Below are 23465 nucleotides of genomic sequence, written 5' to 3'. Positions count from 1 at the left end.
CACTGCTTCTTGATGTTTTCAATCAACATTTGCATAAGCTGGAAATTATTTTCTTTTATAGTCTTCATTTATTTATGTACATATATTTTACCTTGTTGATTTGGCAAGTTTACTCTAAATAGAGCTATATATATTTTTTGCCTTCTTAAACCAACATCTTTTAAAAAGAGTAATAAAAATAATGTAACCTGTTACCATAATCTGCTTCGTCTTGAAAGGTGTGGAAGGAGCGGAAGAAAATTTCAGGAAAAGCTTTTCTCCAACTTTGTCCAGAACACTACTTCCACCTGCAGTTTTTCTGTTCCCTTTCTCTCCATGTGGCAAAGAGGATTTCTTTTGTATTGTTTGCTTGTTTAGTTCAGGGCCCCATACAGTCATGGAAGTGGAGGTAACTGTAATGTTCCTTGCTCTGGAATTGTCCCTGTGTGCTTCAGCCACAGCACTTTGGGGCTGATCATTGTGCGGTGCCTGTTTTTTTCGTTTGGTTTTTTTTTTTTTTTGCATTAAAAACAATCATAATACCTGTAAGTTTCCTTTTCTGGCACTACTCAATGATGATCACATGTTTCTTAAAAGCATAAAGGCTACGTACTATAAACAATAAATAGTTAAGATGTCAAAGTTTAGAGAAAATCTTTATTATATCTTGCTTATATATTTATATTATTTTATATATTATTTGTATTATATTTGTAAAATATTTTAACTAATGGCTGGGAACATCAGCATGAATGAGAAAAACAAAGAAAACAAACAATAATTATCAAAATTTTAAATGTCAAAACATTCCAACCTGTGCACATTCTGTGAGCATATCCTTTTGTGTGGTTTTCTTTGTGGCATTATACTTCTTATACAGCTCTGAAGTGATACACGATAATGACATAAGCAAGACAATGTGAAAAGGAATTTCACATCTAGCCTTCCAGGTTTTAACAGCTTAAATTTGGGCTAAATCAAAAAATGAAGAACACTCATCCTCTAAGCAACAAGGACATCCTTTACCATACACGATAAATACAATGATACCAAGTGCATTAAAGCACACAGCATAAATAAACAAAAATAATAAACTTTGTGATGCTGATTTGGCATATGACACAATAAAATTTGACTTTATCAAAATAGAAATAATGGATTGAGAGAGAGAGGATAATATTGGAATAAAAGAAATAGGAGATTTAGTATTTTACCTTTTATTCCTTCAGGAGCTTTGCCAATGTCATACTGAAAAAACAAAATGCACCTCAATGAGTTTGAAGAATACAAATACACAGATATCAAGCATCTTTATTAACTCTTTTTTAACCCTTTTCAGAAAATCCTTTTAACTGAAACATCAACACAGTCTACATCATCGTAATGATTATTGTAAATCATTTTTTTTTTATTTTTAAAGGAAGCATTAGCTGCAGCATAATGGTAAATATCAGCAGGTATATACCACAAAAATACTAAATAAAACAAAACTGCATTACATATGCAGGTATCAATGAAAAATGTAAAAGAAGATATTAACAATGACAGAAGCAAACAGCAAGATATAAAATAAAAATGTAGACAAATATGCACCTTTCCAAAGATTTGAAAAAAATGCAACATTACATATATAACTATATCCGTGGGCAGTTTTCTGAGCAAACATTGCTAGTTTTACCTTATTAGGCTTACGGTCATGTACAGTGAAAAAGTCTGTCTCCCACTTTTTCAGACTTTTCTTAATTTCAGACACATTGTCCACATTCATTCTCCAGCACTGCAACAGAAGGTCCTTGCATTACAATAATGTTAGATTTAAAGTATCTGGTCAGAAAACAAAGAATTAAATTAAAACAATCAGAACGCAACTGCCTATCTCATGTAAAAGGCTTTAAAATACTACATCATTAACTCTCTACTCTCTTTATTACCTTCTGCTTTCATTGTAATCTGAGGCAAATATCTTGCTTATATCTGCCTACAGTATCTTTATTTTTGGCATACTTAAATTGCACACAAGCATGATCATTTCATCACTCTGTATGACAGTCTCCAAATTTGAAAAAAAAATTATTGTTTTGTCTACCATCTTGCCTTATATCTGGAACAGGCCTATTTTCTCTTTTTACGTCGTTCTTTTTAACTCCTGCCAGAATCATATGATACCCTAAGTAAAGGTTCTCCTCCTAATCCTTTTTAGGGGCTAGCTACTTGGAGACGACTAGACAAAGTTCACTGTGACAAAAGGGTACCAAATATGCACACCTTCGGGTTTGAACGCCATTGCTCTATTTATTCTGTTTCTCCATTTGGTACACTTAATCCAAATTATTCGCTCCTATTTTTTTTATAAGGAAAGTCTTCACAGAAGAACCATATTTGTTTTCATTGATCCTTATTAAAGACCATCTTTATGACAATGAAAATTTGATATAAAAGAAACCTTATTAGCTACAATAATAAATAACAGTGTAGTCATCATTTCCACTAAGCTTTTCATGGAATTTGTTTTTCATTTATAGTATATAAAAACAATCAAATAACAAAAGAAGATGCAAGGTGATTCCTACCAAACCAATAAATGAATTTATTATTTGTATGTTTTACACTTTCTAGTATTTATGTTAATGTTCTAAGCTGAACTAAAAATGATGCCCATATGGAGTATGATCATGGACGTCTATTTTGATATTAGTTCGTGGTATGATCATAACCATAAATATAATAAATTTATGTTACTGTGATTATTTTTCGGTTTCATAAATTGCACAGGTTATACGACTCTATTATGAAGTAAAATGTAAAAAATTTCAATGACATGTTTATTTGAACACAAAATTGTTCAAATCATCGAGTGTACGTGTAGTGTTTGGTTTCAGCACTCAGCATTTTAACAAAAGTTAAAAATAAAAACCAAGCACAAGATGATAATCATTCCTGTATGTCATTATATATCGTTAATCCTATACTAAATATGAAAATCTCCAACTCATACCTGTACTTAAGAAATTAAAATTATTTCCATTTCGACTATCGTCTGCTTACGAAGTAACTTCCGGAAGATACAAACTCCCGCTAGAATCCACGGAAGTCCTCTCGTTGACCAATGGACAAAAAGCATTGTGAGGTCCTGTTGGGGAGTTAACAAACACTTTAGCCAACAATAAGAATTAAACACCATTAATATTCCAACTTGGAGACGTAACAGATTCTTAATATATAAGATTATATTGCTGAAAACTGGAAATTATTTGTTTAGTAGGTCAAGGGATCACCATGGACACTGATGTATCCATTGTTTTCATTTCACGTCATCGAGTTTGCGGTGTCGTCTGCTAGCACGCCGGACGCCATGTTGCGAACCACGTTCGTACTTATAGGTCTATCACTGCAAACATGTCACGTTGCGCAGTGTTTAACTGCTTCAATAAGACAGGAAAAAAGAATGGCATTCAATCAGACTAAAGAATTTTTTATATTTATAATAAAGTGAACTTATATAGCGCCAGATCGCGGCGCTGTTGGCAGCCACATCTACATATACGCCTTACACAAAACAAGATCAAGGTTTGATATCTATGATAAATTGAAATTTCCATTTTATTGTTTTTTTTTTTTTGGAAATATAGGATAAACAATCCAAACATATACTTCATTTTCTTAAATTGTTTTGTTTTGTTTTTCTTTGTCGCCATCATTTTTTTTTTCAATGGCAGGAATTCATTTTAATGCAGATCAGCTGTTGTGGCTGTGAGACTGATTTTATGTGTGATATGCAAATATACATTATAAAAATTCTTAAAATGTTCTTAAAATACTATGTGATTAAGCATATTTGTGTTTTTGTGTGGTTATAGATGAAATGCAAGAGTGTTCATCTAATTTATGCAGTGATATGAAAGCACTTATATAAACCCTTTTGTGCTACACAATGTCCATTTAATTGTATTCAGAACACAGAGAACTGACATTTGTAATTGTGTGTGTGTTTTTTTTTTTTTTCTGTGCGTCAGTGTGCGTAAACAAGATTAAGACGCAAAATACCCGAGCCGTTAACGGCGTACATCTCTGCGTATTCATTTAATAGGAATCTCTAACGAAAAGTCTGTCATTGTTGAAGAGTTAAAGTAGACTAAACTAAGTACAGCCAGCTTTAACTTCACACCATCTGGGCCTGGGGTTAGGGTTTTAGTGTTGGTCGAAGCGGTCTTACTTGGGGCGAATGATCATGGCTGGGCGATTTGACTCGGGTGGTGGGCATCAAGTCGATAAAAGTATTGTACATAAGCCGGAAAAGCCTTAAACGACAGACATTCATGAAAGTACTGTTGTCCAAAGTTGACACATAAAAAACTTAGACTGTGACCGTAGTACTGGGGACCGGTCATCTCGTCCCATGACCCCCCCGGCCCTCAATTCCTCTCGTCAGTCCTTACGTACGTCTGGATAAAGAAACGAAAGTAGTTTTCGCGGTGTATAAGTGCCTATATAGGCTCTGTGGAACTGATTTACTTACGGACCTTGTGTTGTAAGCTTTCCTATTCTAGTAAAGAAGCTTAGTGTGCATTGTTTGTGTTGGAGTTTGGATACTAGAAAAGATGAACAGTCCATGAAACACGGTCACAGGGGGAAAAAGTAGGCAAGTATTTTCCTCCACTTTACCCACTGATCGCTGTCATAAACACCATGCATAAAAAGATCAAACACCTTTGTCACGGTATGCATGAACTAACGTCACGCTCAGTGGAGACAGCGATCGTTTGAATTGGTGGAGAATTGGTGTACCCGGGCCCGCGGCTATGAAAGGCCCCTGCCTTTAATTGTGATTGGATTTTTTTTTTACTTCTTCTTTTCTGTTTGTTTTTTGTTGTTGTTGTTGTTGTTGTTTTTTTTTTGTTTGTTTTGTTTTTTAAAGGAAGGTCGACCACCATTCCTTTCTCTGCATTTTTTTTCTATACAACGGGGTATTACAGGTTTGACCTTAAATGTCATTTTTCCTCATTTACTAACCACTCATACGTAAACAATTAATGCTCAAGCAGTGATGTACATCCTAGTGCGTGCACTTGTCCTAATGTTTGCAGTCTATATTGATATACTGAATTAAATTTCAGATATTGTAGCTGTTTTACGATCCAAATGTGTTGGAACCGAGGCGCGCGTGAACACGAGCCTGGTCATAAGCATTTAATAATAAAATATAAGCTGTCGAGAGCGCGCCCACACCTGAATTAAAGAAGAGTGCCGATTAAATTAAATAAAGATATATATATATAAAGCAATTAGAGCAAGACTGCAATAAAATCGGCATCTTGCACATAAAAGAAAACAAGCAATTAAGACACAGGCAGTAAAGTATCGTGTAACGATATAGTATGTGCAATAATGTCGTCTGCTTTTGCTGCTCATTTATGCTGTTGAAATTGTGTATTCATTATGGACGTATTGGCACGATACATTTTCGAAGAAGCTGTAACAAATTTCTTTGAGTAAATCTGATAGAAAAAAAAAAAACAAAAAACCGGCTATTGCTGTAAAATCAGGTCACACCTATTGTGATTGGCGTTTATTTGACCTAAAATTGCTCAAGCGGTTAAAAATGGGAAAGATTATAAGGTTGTGTGTATATGGACCGTTATTATAATGTTATTATACTGTCTCCAGTAGCTCGATCTTGCTTGACATGCATTGCATGCATGTACACATATGTTCTAATTTTTTTTTTTAATTTATATTGTTTCATGCGCGAGTAAATAAGAGACATACGCAATTAATAAGACACTCTAAAACTAATTTGTTATTCGTCATTTTTAGCTCATCGATTCTTATCAGTTAAAATGCTCAGCACTCGTAAAATATTCGATGTGAAGTCTTATCGTCGTCCGATCATTAGATATTAAAAAAAAAAAAAAAATCTGCCACTCTGCCGCTTCCAAAATCGAAATCATATTGCCTGTCTGGCAGAACTCGGTTGCCATAGCAATAAGCCCAGCTTTGCGACCGCGAGTACTCCGTGCGTGCAGGGAAGAAGGAAGGAGAAAGGAAGGCCCGAAGCAGAAGTGAGAGAGAGGAGCCACAGAGTGCCGGCCACGAGATAGAGATTAGCTGTTGACGGCGCCCTTCAATGGCGACGACCTTCGCACTATCAAAGCCGCCGCCTGCCTCGTGGCGTGGATCGAGGTGGCGTATGACGTGACTACAAGGGTGTGCGCGCGGGGCTTGCGTACCCGGTTTGCCGTGGGTCTATCGAGTGTTTCGGTATCGCATTCCTAACCACCGACAGAGAGAGACTATAGGCATGGACACACGCATGCACACGAAAACGGATGATGTTGATATGGTGGGAACACAGACGACACAGAGGAAACACCGCGACAAGCTAAGTATGGAATTCGAAAACAAGGCTGGCTGAGCCCACGATGCTTAGGTCACTCCACTCGCCATGCTGCTACTGTGTCTGGGTGGGTGCAAACAATCACCTCCGCTATGCTACGTGCAACCTAGTTCGAGGTGTGGACTGGACTTGCGCATGAACTGAAGTATCACATGGTGTCGTCAACCACACACTCACACACACACAGGGGTCAGGATTCCATGTCTCGTGTTTTCCCTGGAGACTGCACACCGAAGGTCAGAGGTAAGTCGGAGTATTGATCCTTTTTGTGGAAGTAGTGCAGATCGCGGAGTCTTTTATCGACTCGATGCCGCTGGGTTCCTTGGGTGGTTCGCCTTTTCTAATACCCAGACAACATCAGAGCACACACACGCACACACCATGCGATAAATCGGTTGCGATAATTGTGAACCCGCCCATGTCCATGTGTCAGATTTCATTCATATAAACTATAAAACCCATCAGGCGATAAAATACAAGCTCTAATCAATGTTAAACGATTTCTGCCATTGGTTTCTCTTCTTTCTGGTGGCGTTATGACTGAGTTGCTTGTCACCCCGGCAATGTGACTCGGATGTCGTGGATTCTCGGTTCGGACACTATATCTCGTATTGCTGGATGCGACAGACCCTAAACTACGGTCCCCACCATTGCTTGTTTGTTAGAGGAAACAGCGAGGAAGTTATGGTTTGAATGATGTGAATAAACTTATAAGATGCATTTGATGCCTACTGATAGTGTGTAAAGTGTCGTTGACGGGCTAGGAGCTCTGTAAATAAACATCACTATTGTTATTTCAAAAACAAGGACAGTCACAAAAAGGGTGATTGTCGTGGTTCTCGTTCGCGTCATAACGATAGCAGTTTAAATTTCTAATTAACTCCGATGAGAATTTTTTTGTTTGTTTTTTTGGGGGAGTGGAGTGGGTGGGGAGTCTTGTGAAGAGTCTGGAGAGGCTATAATTATCTGTGAAATCATCACCAGCTGTGTGCATTCAACAGCACCATCGCGAACCGTAAATAAACGGTATTTGTTCGGAAAACACTGTGTGGATACATTGTGTGCGTGTCATCGCCGTACTGTTGCTCAATTCACCCGTTCTGATATAAAGTACACTGAAGAGTTTCAGTGTGGGACATTCGACTAGCGTGCAGCATGTATCGAGGTTATTATTACTTACTCGAGCGTTTTGAAGTGAGGGGCGTGGCGGCTTACGCGCAGCAACGGTTTCCAGTTTGTATGTCACGGCATGACCATACCTGTAGACCGTTTGCATTCTCAAGTAGCTGCTTGACCGAGAGATTAGGTCAAAACAGATACCGGCGCATTTGCTGTTGATTTAGGGCGGGGAAAGTGTTTGCACCTACAGGCTATTTCGTACTGTGAGAGGGGATAGGGATCTGGAGAAACATGGGGAGTGAAGGACAGGAGGGGAGGTATGATACCGGAGCCCTCTCTTTCTTTTCCTTTTGATATCCCCCCCACACACACACACACACTATGTATTAAGAACTTTCTTGCTCTCTCACTCACAACTGAGGCATGTTGCAGACCAACCCGTGAGGTTTGAACCCGTAATGTCTACCAGTACTGGAAGACTATACCTCTCAAGCAGGATTTATACAACTCGAAACAGGATTGATATTTTACCTAGTCAGGTGTTTGCAGTGTGTGCTGGAGCAAACACACTAGTCACCTTTTCTTCTATAGTCAAAGCGGAACAGTGCTCTCCGATGTCAGGTAATACTGAGTTCAAGATTGTTTAGCTTGTGATCACGCCCTGCCGAGTCACCCGTGAGCGAGGCTAGATGTCCTGTTTCTTTGACAATAAGACCGGATCTTGTAGTATTTGTTTTTTTCACAAGAGGTATCAGGGTTTCTGCGTTTATTCTAATAGTCATGCCATCTTCTTCTAGAACAGGGATGCCCAACCTACGGCCCGCGGGCCATATCCGGCCCGCGACGAGGTGCCATCCGGCCCGCGAAACTTCTGCCCACAGTGCAGGAAATCGGCATGTTAGTAATAAAAAAAAAAAAAAAAAAAACGAAAAAAAGGGAAGAAGAAGTATTTATCCCTACGTAGGGGCGTTTCCCAATCTTTTTTTCGATGGACGAACATTTCGATTCAGTGCTCCGACTTGGTGTCTCTACGATGAGGCCGGACATTGAGAAGTTGGTTTCGGGAAAACAACTTCAAATATCCCACTAATTAGTACATAATTAATGGTAAGTACAACGTGTTTCTAATAAAAAATGGTATCTGCTCTATTTTTTTTATTTTTTTGTTTGTTTTGGTGTCCGAAATGGATATGGCCCGTAGGCCGAAAAAGGTTGGGCATCACTGTTCTAGAACATTGTCATGACTCATACCGTTATTTATTTATACATTAATATGATTATAATTTAAAACTTCAGTCGAGTGTTTTAACAGACGAATGAAATCCGTTCGTCAATCTGACAATATTAACTAGCGCTTACATTTGGTGTAGGGCTTTTATCAGGAACATCCTGTTCTAGGGTTTTTTTTTTTTTTCGGGTTAGGTTTTATTTTTGGGGAAACACGGTCCCAGTGGACGAAAGTGCACAGGTATTTTCCTCCACTTTGCCCACTCGGTGCCATAAACACCATGCAGAGAAAGATCAAACACCTTTGTCACGGTATGCATGAACTAGCGTCACGCTCAGATAGCTTCGTGGACTGTGAGTCATACCTACCTTTCATAAAGTTTGCTTTCTCTTTTCCTCTCTTCTGGAGGGGCATTTGAGGTATGAATTTGAGCAAATATGTGAGCGTGGAGAAAGGGGTTGGGTGCGTGCACGCACGTCAATGTGTTCTTCATACCTCGACTAATCTGTCTAGTTGAACTCTGTCGTGTATGAAGAAACGGATAGAAAGTAACAAACCTTTTATAGTTAATGGCTATGCGCCAGTTTACTGATTAAAAAAAAAGTCTCCTACTGGCTCTTACAGGGATAGGCCACCTATTAAGATACAGATTAAGGTCATCCCATCGTTTTAGGTCGCTTGGGAGTAAGGTGTTAGAGACCTCAGTGTTCTCAGATTCATATGAGGGCGGTGGCCATTTCCTCTCTATCTTTCTGCCTTACTTTTCCTAACCTTCTAATGAGTCAGGTACCCATTTTCGCTAGCTCAGTTGACTGGGGGAGGGTTGCTGAGCTACACGGGTATGAAACTTGAGCTTCTTTAATTTTTTTCTGTGTATTATTTGCCACTAAACTTTACAGATCTTTTAACTTTCACAGTGGAGGTTATTCGGTAATGTCGGTATTCTAGTACTGCATAAGCGATTTTTTTTTCTTTTTTTCTTTCTTATATATAGAGAATGTCAGGTTATCGTTGTGTGGTGTTTAGTATAAAAGATATGCTCATTCCGTCATGAGGCCATTTGAAGCCTATGTACACATTTGCCAAAAGGTAACCGTAAACAGATCTCCACCATTACATTGTTTGAATTGAAAAGAAGATACTCCTTCTGCTTTGTTGTCCTGAATGGTCAGCATGTGCAAATATGCTGTTGATTGGTATTCAAAGGTGGATGACGCGCTGATTCTAGGAAAAACCCATTTTTTTGTTTCCACTTCCGTCCTCAGTGATTGGTTAGTCGGTGATTTGAAGCTTTGTCAATCTACATCTGTTTATCCTGAAAAAAAAACTAGTACGCCAGATAATCTTGCAAGGAACATTGTTTCGTTGTCTTCGCATCATAAATATCTCCTTCGACTCCCAACCGACAATCCACTTGTCTTTATACTGCACCGCTATCAAACCGTCGTTTCTGTCTCTCACAGCTATTTCTGGAGTGTAGCTCATGAACAGGGAAGTTTGAACAGTGTACATGTACTTGATAGTGTTGCTACATTCACTTTTCTGTCAGGCTATTGGGAACAAACTGATAAAAGTTTAGTAGGTTTTTCCTTTATCTCCTTGCTGCTTGTGACGTGGAGTTTTGTCAAGGCCGTGTTGCTGTGTCCCTATCATGAAGGTTAAGTGAAAGATTATGTGTACGCGTGTGTCAAAAGATACAAGTCACAGGGATGCTGCCTTTGGTGGAAGCTGGGGAAGACGACTGTGTGCAAAGAGCGGCAACTCTAACGGTATGTCGCTTATCTCGCCATCATTATCATTAAAATTAATTATTAGCGACACTGCGACCTGTAGACTTTTGGCGAAATGTGGATTCGTAATGGTCGCTCATGAAGTCATGCTCGCGGAATGTAGTAAGTGCATGGTATTTGTTTCTTGTTGTTTAATATAGAGCATGTCACGCAGTATTAAGGGCATGGAAATGGCGCACTCGCAGGACAATGCCTGTTAATGGGGATGCTTGGAGCATTAAACAAAATCTGGATTTGCTCTGGCTCAAAATAACCTCTACTCATTAAAATGTTCGGTTCTGTTCAAATAGTCTGTTTGGGCGCGGTTCAGAAAAGGTTGAATGATATCTTCCCCTGTAGGCTACTCTGGCGGAATTTCTGATCTGCAGGAATAATATAATAATAATAATATAATAATAATAATAATAATAATAATAATAATAATAAAAACAGCAGTAACAGATCGATTCTCTAATCCACGACATTAGCTTGTTCGCTGTTTAAGGGTTACAGATGGTGTTCCTGGTGTAATGTGTTACGTACAATCTGTTACGTGCTGTTACGTGCTTACAGACACCGCTCGCACGAAAAAGTTCGCTTCGAGACAAATGGGGGTCCTTAATATCACACTTTGCAACAACTGTAAAGTCGCGAGACTGACTTTGCCTTTATCTCGCGAACAGCGGTAGAACTTACCCCCATCTCGTACATTGATGTTCACATGGTGGCCTTTGGAACTCCCACAATTCCCCCTTCTCCTTTATTGTTCCTCCTCATATAGTGCGAAACCACCTCTAGCTGGTTCAGTGGTTCAATCAAATTAAGCGAGCAAAGTGCATCTGCTTCACTAAACGTGGCAGTTGAGATCACGTGTCACAACTTTAGGTATACTTTTGTCAATATTCCCTGTTTGCACAACGTATGACCTGGACCCACTTAATGGTAGGTTGCAGGTTCCTGTGAGCGGTTGGCCAACTTGATAATTGCTGAGAGGGAACCAGTGTGTGTGTGTGGGCTGAGTGGGATTATTGTTCGTGGAGCACACATTATGTACGTGTTGATATTGCAGGTTAAAATGTCTGCACTGTTGTGTACAATTAGAGCACTAGTCTGACGTCTTTCTTGCTTGGACGAAAGCTTGCTGGGGTTTACAACAAGCGATAGTGTGGTATCGTATATTTAGTAATTGTTTCACGCTCACCTACCGATCGTGTCCACAAAAATTAAGCAAAAAGTCCTCACCGAACATATTCAATGTTGCTGAGGAGATTGGAAAGGGGAAAGAAGGGCAAAACTGATTTCCACCTGTCTGTATGGGGGTAACCCTTATTTGGGTTTTCTCGTGACACTCTGATTTCCTTTCTGCGGGTGCTTTGGTCTTTATTTAGGGATTTTGATGATATTTGTGTGACCGAAAAGAACTGAGCTTTTGTTTCAATGTATATTTATTAGTCTAAGGTAAAACTAGTTTTGTTATCCGTAGTTTTGCTTCAAGTCACTGTTTCCAAGAACCTGTTATCGACTTTACTGAAGACTTACAGTAGTTATCACATAGAGGCTGTGACCGACTAAAAATCTCCAAGCGAAAAAAGAAAAACAAAACTTGCATCTGATCAATATTGCACTGGTAAACAATACCGTTTTTCGTAAAACAACTGAGAAACCTGATTCATCAAGGGAAAGAGTAGAGAGTTTCATAATTAACATTTATTGATCGTGTACACAGGTGACGATCAGAATTACGTCTTTCAAAAGGGAGAAAAGCTCCTCCGAAGTTGTATAAATTCGATGCACAGGTGAGCGACAGTCTATATTGCCGTTGTAGTAGTCCATCCCAGCATAACTGGTGGAAAAACAGTCTCTCCCACTCCTTAGCAGCTGCTGATAATGATGGATGTTTCTTTTCACTCAGCCGGTCATTGATATCCTCTCATCATATCTATGCATGCTTGTGGACGTGGTATATACTTGCCTTCGTGTACGCCTGCGCGGGTAGTTTTGGGGCAAGAACAAAATGACAACTCAACAAACAATTGACGAACTGTTTGCTTGCACAGACCAGGTTCCCCGGTGTCGACCGATGTCTCAGTAAACAGATGACAACTGGTTTTATTGGCTAGCACTACTCTGCTTATGTCGATCGTTGTCCATACTGCTTAACGTTCGTAAATATACGAGACGTGAACACCTGCGAGTAGGTGATTTATATCAATTTGTTCGACTCTTTCTGTATCATATTAACAACGTAGGTCGCTCGAAGGTTTGGTTTGGTGGCCTGTGTCATTTTAGGTCTCGCATGTCTGTTTTGGGCCTGTAATAATCTCATAAACCTTGGACCTGATGGTCTTTGTTATTCCAGGAATGTTTTGCTGATCTTTATAACAGGTGATCTGTATATACTTACTGAACATTTTGTCTAGGTGGTCTGTATGACAATGAAAGTGCATCAGAAATGTATACAGGTTCTCACCAATCCCTTTATACTGGTGACACACATTGGGACATATTTTGATATTCTGGGATATGAAGGTGGCTAGATGTGTTCAGAGAGTTATAGATTACAAAAACCGTCTCTGGATAAGTAACAAGTCCCAACTAAGACCTTTCCAAAGTTAGGTTTAAATGTATAAATAATATGCTGTTGATGCATCAGAAGTTTTCATCTCTTGACTGTGTTATCAGTTGTTGATTTTTTTCTTACTATATACGATAAGTGCCGAAGCTGCAGGCGTTAGAGACTCGAGCTTCAAACAAGATACTATCATGATTCATGATATCATGCTGGAAGGATTTCCTTTTATCAGTGGCGATCAGCGTCGAGACGACCCCAGGGAATGTAAAAACACAACCATTAAATGGTTAAATGGTTGTGCAAGATCCTGTGCGTGTGTTTGTGAAAATTTTATCCTCGATACGCACAGAGCACAGCTAGTAGGAAGGAATACATCCTCCCACAGATGCGTGCGCTCTCTCTCTCTCACACACGCACACGCACACAGCGCGCTCTCACATTACTACATGGGGTGCTCAGAGGCGGAACCTCCCCAGTCTCTCCCTGTGACGAGCTCAGGGCTCCACATCCTGTCTTCAGCAAGCTTAAGAGTGTGTGAAGAGAAGGAGTGGTGGCGCTGCTATTGATTGTGGTGGGTCGAGAGAGATTTCACTTGGTGGCTCTTACGTGTCCCGAGAGACGTCCACTTTCGTCACTCCAGCCCCCAAACCGTCGAAAGGTTCCAGGCTTAATTGCAAGAAAATAGTTCCAAGATGTTACTGCAATGGCAGGTGAGTGTGCAAATGTTGGTAGCTTCTGATCAAAGCTTCTCCTTGTTGTGCGTTGAGATTAGCAGTGGAAAGTTTGTCAAAGTCCGGCGTATGCAGTGAAGCGTGTATTGTAGTAAAAAAAAAAAAAAAAAAAAATCTCAATAGGTATTGTTAAAGTTTTCTTCTGTAGAAGCGTGTAAATCTTAACCGCAGAAGACTGCAGCTGAAAGAATAAATGGTTAACGGAAATAAGCGAGCCGTGTGTGAAATATTGATCAAGAGCTGAGTGCGTTTGAATTATTGATTGCCAGAGTTTAAAAGTTGAGTCTGTGTAAATCATTGCTGAAAAGGTGGGCATAAAACGCTTACGTCACAGCATTGTACGCCGTTTGATCGTGCGTGTTTTAACTAATTTCATCTGGTTTGTCGCTGCGATGGCAATTCCTTCCTGCCGGTTGTGACAGGTTACAGGATGGTTCTTCAGTTTGTGTCATCTTGCTAGCTTGGCAACACGTCGACTAGTTCTCGGAGTAGACTGGTCATTCCTGTTTCCTTTGTCTGATTATTTCTTTTGATTTTACTATTAATCGTAAGCAGCAGTCATGATGTGTTCTATTTTATTTATTTGTATTATTTTTTTTTTTTACCGTTTCTCGCCTTGATACAGCCTGTGATACAGCCTCTATCGTATGACCAACAGCCGCGCCTTGGAGGCGGCAGAAACATGACAGAGCCACGCAAGAACATCGATGGCTGATTTGCTCTCACCACCCTTTCAACTCACACTCCCCGAGAGCTTTGATGAGCGGTCCTGCGTGTACTTTAGGAGAGGATAGGAGAGCGATGCTAAAAAACGGTAATGGCCACAGTTTAGTGGCGAAAGTAGTGACGCGCCGTAGAAAATGAAGGCTGTCGAGCCTGAGGCTCCCTCACCATCATCGGGGCAAGAGGTCAAGCTGGGACACGACGCTCTGTATAGCATGCTGGTGGTTGGGTGGGGAAGGTTTGGACATACGACAAACGGAAACCAGTTTGTGAAACCTGTTTTTCAGTTTAGGGAAAGTCTGGAGTGTAGGTCACACACACACAAAAAAAAACAACAACGATGTTTCGGGGTTTTAAAAAAAACAAAAACAAACTTCAGCTTTCACATTTTTCATGTGTCCAGGTCTTTGGTCACGCTGACAACACAGAGACCACTGAGGTCTGATGTGTGTGTTGGGGGAGACGGGGGGCGAATGGTGGGAGATTCCCCCTGATCAAACGATTGCACTCCCTTTTACCGATGGTAGAGTCTCTCTGGCGAATTGCGTCGTTCGATCGTCGGTTGCATTTCGTTCGAAAGAAAAAAGAATTTCTCGAGGACACTTTTTATTGTTATGATGCAAGGGTTGGAGAGGGGGGGGAAGGGGATTGATTTTCTCACCAAGGTTACTGTCAGTTATTTGTCACATAGCTCTGGCAGAGACATAACGTAGGAAAACGCATTCTGAGTTAAAGCTGTGTGGAAGGTTCGGTTAGGTTTAGCAGAGAGATCGATGTTTTGGAATAAACCCTGACAGTGAGGACGGGCTTCATTAGTTCCTTCTCTCCTTTTTTTATTTGTTCTGTCAGGTTATTGGCACACATTTTTTTTTTTCAAGCGACTAAAGACGGCGTGTTCGCCATGTTGTAAAAGGGAGTTGTACGAAACTGCTAGTAATGTGTTCGAGAAGACATTCTGATTAAAGCATCAGTGAAGGGTTGTCCACACTACAGTGAACCACACTGCGGAGTTTGAACGCCTCACAAGGGGACTTGAAGCAAGGTTTGCAAAGATAGCAAGTGCTTCTGATTCTCGTAATGAAGACCTTCATGGCGCAGCAGCAGCCAATCGGAATGCTGCAACAGAGTAGGCTCCTTTGTACCTCCAACATACAACATGAAAATGGCGATGTGTTCTGAGGAGAAGGGTTTTACATTAACATCATTGGGAGAATTGCCAACGTATACTTCTGGCCAAAGGAGAGTGATGTCTCTCGCCTAAACTGCTTGGAGAAGTTAGTTGTCTCCGATGACTTGTGAGTTTTTTCCCTATTAATTATTTGTTACATGCTTCTTCGTCTTTCTGTTCAATTGATCTGCTTGGCTGCGGCCTTGCTGGTTCAGCCATGGGTTTCTGTTGTCTCATCAAAAGCCACCTTCTTCGTAATGGCTTCTTCGCGCCATTCGTCGGTGAGGTCCCACGGTGCAGTCCGCTCTATCGTGTATTCTTCACTGTTCATGTATCATGTTCTAATGATGTACAAATGATGTTAGCTACACACAAGACTATTTCCACGTCTAACTCCATCTGCTGTTATCACAGATTCATCTGACTGTGTAGATCTACACTACTCTATGAACTGGCATACATTTACCATTTGTGACTATTGTTGATTTGATGCTCTTTAAAAAAGAACGAAACAAAACAAAAACACTCTAGTGATCTATCTTTTGTGATGATATTCTTTTTTTGCGATGAAGCTTCCATTTCCATCACTTGTAAATTTGACAGCTTCCATCTTGAACCGCTTCGCTACATTTTGGATTCTGGATCAACGTGTATCAGCAGCGTGTACTGAAACTTTCTGATGTCTTGTGAACTGTTGTGCACGGCCTGTATGTTGAGGTGACGTGTGTGTTTTTTTTGCATGGTTGTCGGATGATATCATTCTTCTAAAGCGCGTTTAGCCTACACGATAATAGCGCAATATAAAAATACTAATAATATATTATTAAATATTGTAGGAGAATTACCCATGTATGTTTAACCAAACCCTTACTCATCATTTTCTTTGTTTCTCTCTCGAGTTAAAATGACTAAGGTAGCCGCAGCGGTTCTTCAGTGTTATCTACCATAGTACTTACTACCCATAATCCTCGTCTCACACATACACTCATGCACGATCCCATGTGACGCTAACCAGAAGAGTAATGGTGAAACTCGTGAAATACCGGATTTGTTCGCAAAACAAGAAGCTAGGTGAAACACAAGATGGTGCGAAGGAAGCAGGAATCGATAACGAGATTTAATGACAGGCTGCGCAGCGTCCGTTGGGTTTGGGTGGAGGGATAATGGGAGGAGGGAGAAGCGAACGCTACACTTGTCCGTCCGGCTGGCGTGGTGAGACCTCATCACTCTCTCCATGCGCGCCTGTCTCCCGAGTGTCGATTTTAATCATGTACTGGGGTAACTCCGGCCGTCATCCCACTTTTCTGGAGTTCCACCCTTTTCTCGCCATCCTCTTCGCTTTGACGCCCCCTCCAGCATCCTTCATCGAACCCGCCCCCAAAAACCCGGACATCACTTTCCGTACTCTGCTGGATGTCAGCGGGTGGGAGTTTGGGAGATCCGGGTGGGGTGGGGACTGTTTCACATTGGGTCGGCAGTTTTCAAATTTACTATCATGATTGCTGCTGCAGGGTGGTCAAGGGACATCCTTTCTGGGGATCTCTTTCCCTCTGGATTCTCATAGACAAAAAGATAAAAAATATATCTATCTTAAAACTGACAGCGAGGAAAAAAGTGTGCGTGTTCTCTGATGGATTATGACATACTTGTCTACCGTCCTTGCTCCTGCTTTGCTAATTTTCTTCGCTGCCAATGTTTATGGACCCTCCGTGACAATCATATGTGTGCCAGAAATGGACAGCTTTATGTTGTTGGTGCCACCACCACCACCATTACTATTGTCACTGATACAACTACAAATCATAGCCTCAAGTCAAAAGAAAATTAAAGTAGAAGTGAAGGGTAGAAATGGACTTCACGATCAGTTTCCTTTTGACTTTATTCAAGTATCTGTTTTCAATGGACAAGGAAAAACTATTTTCCTTCTTGATCTTGTAACGTGAATACATGTATGTGGTTGCAATGGCAGCACACAATCGAAGGACGTCGCAGCCGTGACAGGCTTCGTTGACAGGACACCAGGGCGCCGTGGGTGGGGACGATCTTCCCCTTTCACCTATTGTTTGTAGACATTATTCAGGCTGTTTTAAGTCTCTTTAGAAGAGATCAGTAAGATTTTTTTGAGATGGGGAGTTGGGAACCTTTTTTTCCTCCGAGAGTCATCATTCATGGGCTATACAAATTATCAGTCTGCTCTGTTTGGTCACATTGAGGTGATTTTGCACTATGGGAAAGGAACGGAACCGGAGTACCCCGAGTAAACCCGTAACGCCCAGCCCTGCAAGTAGGTGTCACATACATTGTCCCGCTACGAGATCTGAACCCAGAGTCTCTCACTGCAGTGGTGACAAGCAAGTGCCTTCGATAATTTTAGTAAACAAAACATTTACACCGTTCAAGTGTGTGTGGCATGCAAGTTTTTGCCATTTCTGTGCAGATGCCTTAAAAAGAAAGAAAAAAAAAACCCGGAAGTGCATCATAGGAGCAGAACCGATTTTTTCGCGCAACAAATTACAAAAAGACGGATTGTAGTCAAAGGACGCTACACGACACCAAACAGGAAGAAGTCTAACATCGACTTGGGTTAAAGGTCACATGTATGCATAGTTCTCCAAAATGTCCATACAGGCGCCGGCAGCCGACGAGAACCATGTCATCTGTAATGTATTCCTATGTGTCCTGTCCCATAATGGACGTCCCCTGCTTGTCCCTCGAAATTTGCATTATTATTATTATGATTCACTCAATAAAAATGTATGTTTCTACGAAAAAAAATAGGTTATAGATTTTCTGGATTTCGAGTCCGGCCTGCAGCTGCTTTGGCGGGGCCAGACCAAATGTTTTTGCTGGGCCGGATGTTCTCTTTGTTAGTAATAGTAATTTACAAGCATTTAATAAATATTTTCACATTATCTTGACAAAGTCAAGTGCTATTTTCTCTAAAGTACCATAATGTATTGAAGTTTTTCAGCTGTTATGTTGTTTCCGCAGGTCTGCACGCGGTTTTCTTTTTTTAGATACATGTTCTCTTGCATTCATGTAATTTTATATCGTAGTGTCGGCAGACATTTTGACTGATTTTAGCGAGTAGTTGGCGGTTATGAAACTGGTGCACTTGGAGAACCCAGCCTCCCAGTTCTGCGTTGACTCCCTCAATCCGCTCAGTGCTGCACTCTAACTGTTGGCAGGAAACTTGAAAAGGAAGCAAGCGTTGGATGACATCCGGTTTACACTCATTGCTGTAGTCGCCTCGTGGTCCGGCCATGCAGGCCTCTTGAGTCCATGTCAACTAATATTTAGCATGAGGCTTTGACTGTTTACCAGATTAGTTGCTGGACGTGCGGAAATTGGAGTAGCGCTTGGTGTCATTCATTCTTTACTCCAAAATCTCCCCGAGCACCAGGAACTTCGGTTTCTAATGGACTACTAAGATCATATGATCCAAAAATTCCACTATTTACTTTAGAGACCAACCACGTTCGTTTTCGTTTGTAAGGCTATACCAAACGCAGACGGAATTTTATAGCAAATACGGCAAATTTAAACTCAAGCTGTTGTATATAATTTTTTTTTTACACTGAACTTCGAGTTTTAATGGACTGCTGAGTCAACAAATGTGTATTTAAGTATAAATGTGTATTAAAATCTGCATAATACGAAAAGACCTGCTGTGGCCTGTCGGTTATACACAAAGAGGACCAGTCCCAGACAAAAAGGGTGGCTGGGTGGGTGGTAAATTGCAATCCTCCCATGAACATCCCGAGACGAAGATTCTTCCACTTGGCTGTTGTGCCTCGCAGACTGATGCGACGCAGAGAGCTGCTGACAGTGAAAGAAGAGGAAGAAGAAAAAAGAAGGAATTCGGTCTAGAGTTTCATTCGAGGGAAAGCATTTGCCGCTTTGTCTTTCGCGACGTGCGCAGTTACAAGAAGTGTTCGGGGCCGTCTGGTAAGTGCATGACTGTGTCAGACGGGAAGCACAATCTACTGGCGAGAAATGAACAGTGAACAGAACTGTGCATTATTCTCGCAGAACCTCGGGGACGTGAGTGAACCTACTGTTCCGCGATGCCCATTTTTGACGGTTGAGATGCTGTCGGCTGTGAACAAGACTTGCAGACGTGATGTTTTTTTTTTGTTGTTTTTTTGTTTTTTTCATCCAGAAAATGCTGAAACCGAGCACTTTCTGACACTTGGAAAATAGGACAATACTGTACAAAAAGCGACAGTTTGGTGCATAGCACTGCTGCGCAAAAAGATGCAGGACAGGCTCTTCCTGTTTGCATTCGAGCAAATGCTTCCAACAAACAGAAAATTATTCACGTATTAGGACCAGAGCCAATGATCACAGAATAGAAAACATCCAGTTTCTGGATAAAACTGCGCTTAAGCGTCAGCAGAAAATGTTCACTGCTGCAGAGTGTGTAATCAAATTGTCCTGCAGCACATATTGTCAGAGTGGAAAAGGCAATTTTCGGTAGTCTCGGGACTCTAAAGGAGAAACGGTCGTATTGAACAACCTCCAAGCAGAGCATATTGGATTCTCTAGTTTCGTGATTAGTGTGTCATCTAAACAAAATGTCAGACAGCTGAAGAAGAAAGAAAAATCCAATAAAGACAGCCTCGCTTTCCTGTCACGTTTTTTTATTCTGAAGAGGCATTCTCTATTTTCCTCCATCACGACCAGAATTTTGTAAAATACAAAATTACTAATCTGGCGTGGTGCTGCATAGAGGACGTATTTTCCGGATTTATTAGCTATGCTAGTACATAAATATATGAAATCTGAATATTCAATCACCAGATTAACGTTGCTGTCGTTCCTTTTCCAGAGAATGAGCAACGGTGAAGACGAAGATGATCGATGCGCCATCTGGCGGTAGGCCTTCGACAAGCGTGTGGAAGACACCTGCTGTGAGAAGCAGGTAAGTATGCCTTGGGCGCCTTGTTATTTCATGTGTTTGCTTGTCACGTGTACAGGTAACGATATGATTAACAAGTCTGCATAAACATTTATTTATTTACGTTTATGTTGAACATGGGATAAATCGGTTTAAAAACAATTAAAGAAGAAATCAAACAGGTCCTTCAAAAAAACTATAGACAGGCATTAAACATAAATAGCTGCCTTAAAGACCAACCTGAATGGTTTGCGGTTTTTTTTCAGATATCAGTATGTATAGGTGACATAGAAACTAACCTGTGAATTTCAACCTTCAAAACCCATCCCTTAATTATCCGCTTCGATTCGCACCTGCGGTTGACGAGCGTAACGACAGTGTACTACGTCACGTTGGTACACCATTCACAACGTTACCTGTAATCAACACCAATCAGATTGAGAAAAACTGTTACTTTAGCACGAGAAATGCAGACATTCAACGTCTGAATAACTCTACTGTCGCTCTGATCAGTGCTGACGGCTGGCAATGTTGTGAATGGTGTACCAACGTGACGTAGTACACCGTTACTGGCGCTCGTTGATCACAGGTGAGAATCGCGTATCTTGGTGGAGAATAAGTAATTAATTGATTGGTTTTGGAGGCTGAAATTTACAGGTTAGGTTTATATCGCCTATCTATCGATATCTGCAAAACACGCAAACCATTCAGGTTGGTCTTTAACCCTTCAAACAAAAAATGACATACTATACTGTCATCAGAGGCAACCATGGTGGCAAGCCGTCCTAATATAAGATTTATAAAAACAAACTACAAACTGTCTAACATTCCCTTAAAAAACGATAAAAACCAGAACAAAAATATCATAATTTGCCGTAAATAATGACCGATAACCTAGCATAATCATATAGTAAGGACGTGGCAGAGTTTGTTAACTGTTCCCGCCCACAGACAACTTGCGTGTAACGTTGTTTAAATTTTTTAGGCGTTTACTGCGCTTTATTTAGTAAAAAAAAATTGATTACGCTAGCTTGGGCATTTCTGAACACAGTAACTTTCCTTTCAAAGAGAGGGAAGTCTGAACGAAAATATCGTTAATTTCCAGTGGCTCAAACTGCCTCTAGCCTGGACGTCTTCAATGAGGTAAACTATATTTTAAACAAACTGTAGGAAATATGAGTTTCCTTCACTTATCCACAATCAGAAATATTTATAATAGGTTTGCACACATCCACTGCGGACTTGGCAGGTCTCCTAGACAGCAAGACCAAGAGACAATTACAGGTAAAGGACAAAAGTAAGCAACACCTGCGGCGTCATCCTCCTAACCCTTCCCCATCCTCGAGATCTCCATCCCCCACAGTGAAAAATCGTCTTTAAATTGAAGCACTTTTCCCTCACAAACTCCATAACATAAATTGCCAGTAATAGTTTAGTAAAGTGAGCTTTTGTGGAAACTAGGATATAAAATTTAAATTTGTTTTAAAAGTTACGCCAGCTGAGCTAGTGCAGTTTAAAGCAATTTACCTGTGCACGTGGCTTCAGGTGACTTCGCGTGCAGGTGGCGTATCGATAAAGGCGGTGGTTTTTTTTTTTAATTTTAGTTGCAAGCTGTGACATATACTAGTGACTTGTCTCTCCAGGTAGGCGGGCGGTTCGTTGTCGGCAATGGTGTTCATGAGAAGGTCGAAGAAACGGCTGGCCTTGCTCACTGCGGCAGTCCTCGTCGTCCTCTTCACGTACAACTACGTGTGGATCGTCAAAGAGTCCGCGGCCCAGCCCTCGCCAGGGAGGCCCTCTCTCGGGCCTCACTGCTGCTAGAAAATGCTCGAGACAGCCTGCCGCCGCTTGAAAACGCCCACGACGACAGAAGCGCCAACGTCCACGACCGTGAGACCAACGAAAGGTTCAGAGTCGTCAGCACCAATGACAATGTTCCTCGTGGCCTGTGCCCGCAGCTCCGGCGTCCATTGTTGCCACGGGACAACCAGACTTTTCAGACGGTGGACGGTTCGAGAACCTGTACGTCTTCTCGGCGTTTTTGGACGAGGAGGAGCAGGTGGTGCGGGTAGTGGGCTTGGCGGAGTCGGGAGTGAATGATCATCCCTTTGCTTCCTGTGGCACGATGTCCCCTCTTCCGATGACAAGCTCGTCGTCGTCAGCGGCAGTCTCCAGTTTTTACCTGAGGACCACGGAAGAAGGTAACTGGACGGGGTCAGTAGAAGGGTGGGGTCTGGTGAATGAATGAGCGCGTGCATGAGACACTGGTTGTGAGTGGACAACTGTGGAAAACTACTCAATAACACACACGACAGATAGACGAACTTACACGTGGCAACTTGTGAAATGACTTTTATTAGATGATTACGTTTCCTGCCTCTGTAAGATCTCGAGGGTTTGTTGTGTACATTGTGTACAAAAGTGCAACTAAAGTCTTGAACTGTATGCTTATTCTGGTCAGTGACGTTTCACTTGTGTGCAGCCTTTAAAAGGCTGAGATAAAGATTATATTTTATTTCCCTTTCTCGTGTTTTCCCCTTTGTATACTTCCATTGTCTGTCTTTAGCTTTCTCCCACCATTTCTCCGTTCCTTCAATCCTTCCTCTATCGATTTTTGTTTTTTCCTTCCTCTATTTTTGTCTTTCTTCTTCGTTCATTCTTCTTCCTCATTCTTTATCATCTTACTCTCTTCCATTTTTTTCTCTTTTCATTCTTGTTCTTCCTTCCTGTCCCTTTTCCTTTTTTTGTTTTTCCCCCATCTTTCTTGTCTTTTCCTCCCTTCTTTTCCCTTTTTTTTTGTCTTTCTCTGGGATTCTACATGTGATGTGTTGATCTATAATAAAAAACAAATTTGAAATTTTAAACTCTTGATTCTGTAGACG

The 23465-nt window shown here is 41.0% G+C and overlaps 1 protein-coding gene and 1 long non-coding RNA gene across 6 annotated transcripts in view; one reads left to right on the top strand and one right to left on the bottom strand.

Moving 5' to 3' along the window:
• The window catches only part of LOC112576955 (ATP-dependent DNA helicase Q4-like), a 110356-nt gene extending 107250 nt beyond the window's left edge, over nt 1–3106 (bottom strand). For 3 of the 4 annotated variants that reach the window (XM_025259844.1, XM_025259845.1, XM_025259847.1), the window contains exons 1-5: nt 2975–3106; nt 1658–1756; nt 1194–1227; nt 794–861; nt 196–468 (exon numbers count right to left, since the gene is read on the bottom strand). In XM_025259844.1, the coding sequence (XP_025115629.1) occupies nt 196–468; nt 794–861; nt 1194–1227; nt 1658–1747 (465 nt within the window). In that variant the 5' untranslated portion in view covers nt 1748–1756; nt 2975–3106. Of the gene's footprint in view, nt 1–195; nt 469–793; nt 952–1193; nt 1228–1657; nt 1757–2974 lie in introns of those variants that run through there. The other variant, XM_025259846.1, reaches the window with a different exon arrangement.
• A 2890-nt stretch (nt 3107–5996) lies between these two features.
• LOC112576709 lies at nt 5997–22738 on the top strand. 2 transcript variants are annotated; one of them, XR_003101887.1, is made up of 3 exons: nt 5997–6616; nt 20515–20607; nt 22227–22738. It is a non-coding gene; the product is annotated as an uncharacterized LOC112576709 (long non-coding RNA). The 2 variants fall into 2 exon arrangements; XR_003101886.1 differs by lacking the exon at nt 5997–6616 and adding an exon at nt 10206–10489.
• Nucleotides 22739–23465: the final 727 nt, after the last annotated feature.

Source organism: Pomacea canaliculata, linkage group LG12 (genome assembly GCF_003073045.1).
Source record: "Pomacea canaliculata isolate SZHN2017 linkage group LG12, ASM307304v1, whole genome shotgun sequence".
NCBI lineage: Eukaryota > Metazoa > Mollusca > Gastropoda > Architaenioglossa > Ampullariidae > Pomacea > Pomacea canaliculata.
The sequence above is the reverse complement of the archived record's forward strand: the minus strand, read 5'-3'. Positions and strand labels throughout refer to the sequence as shown.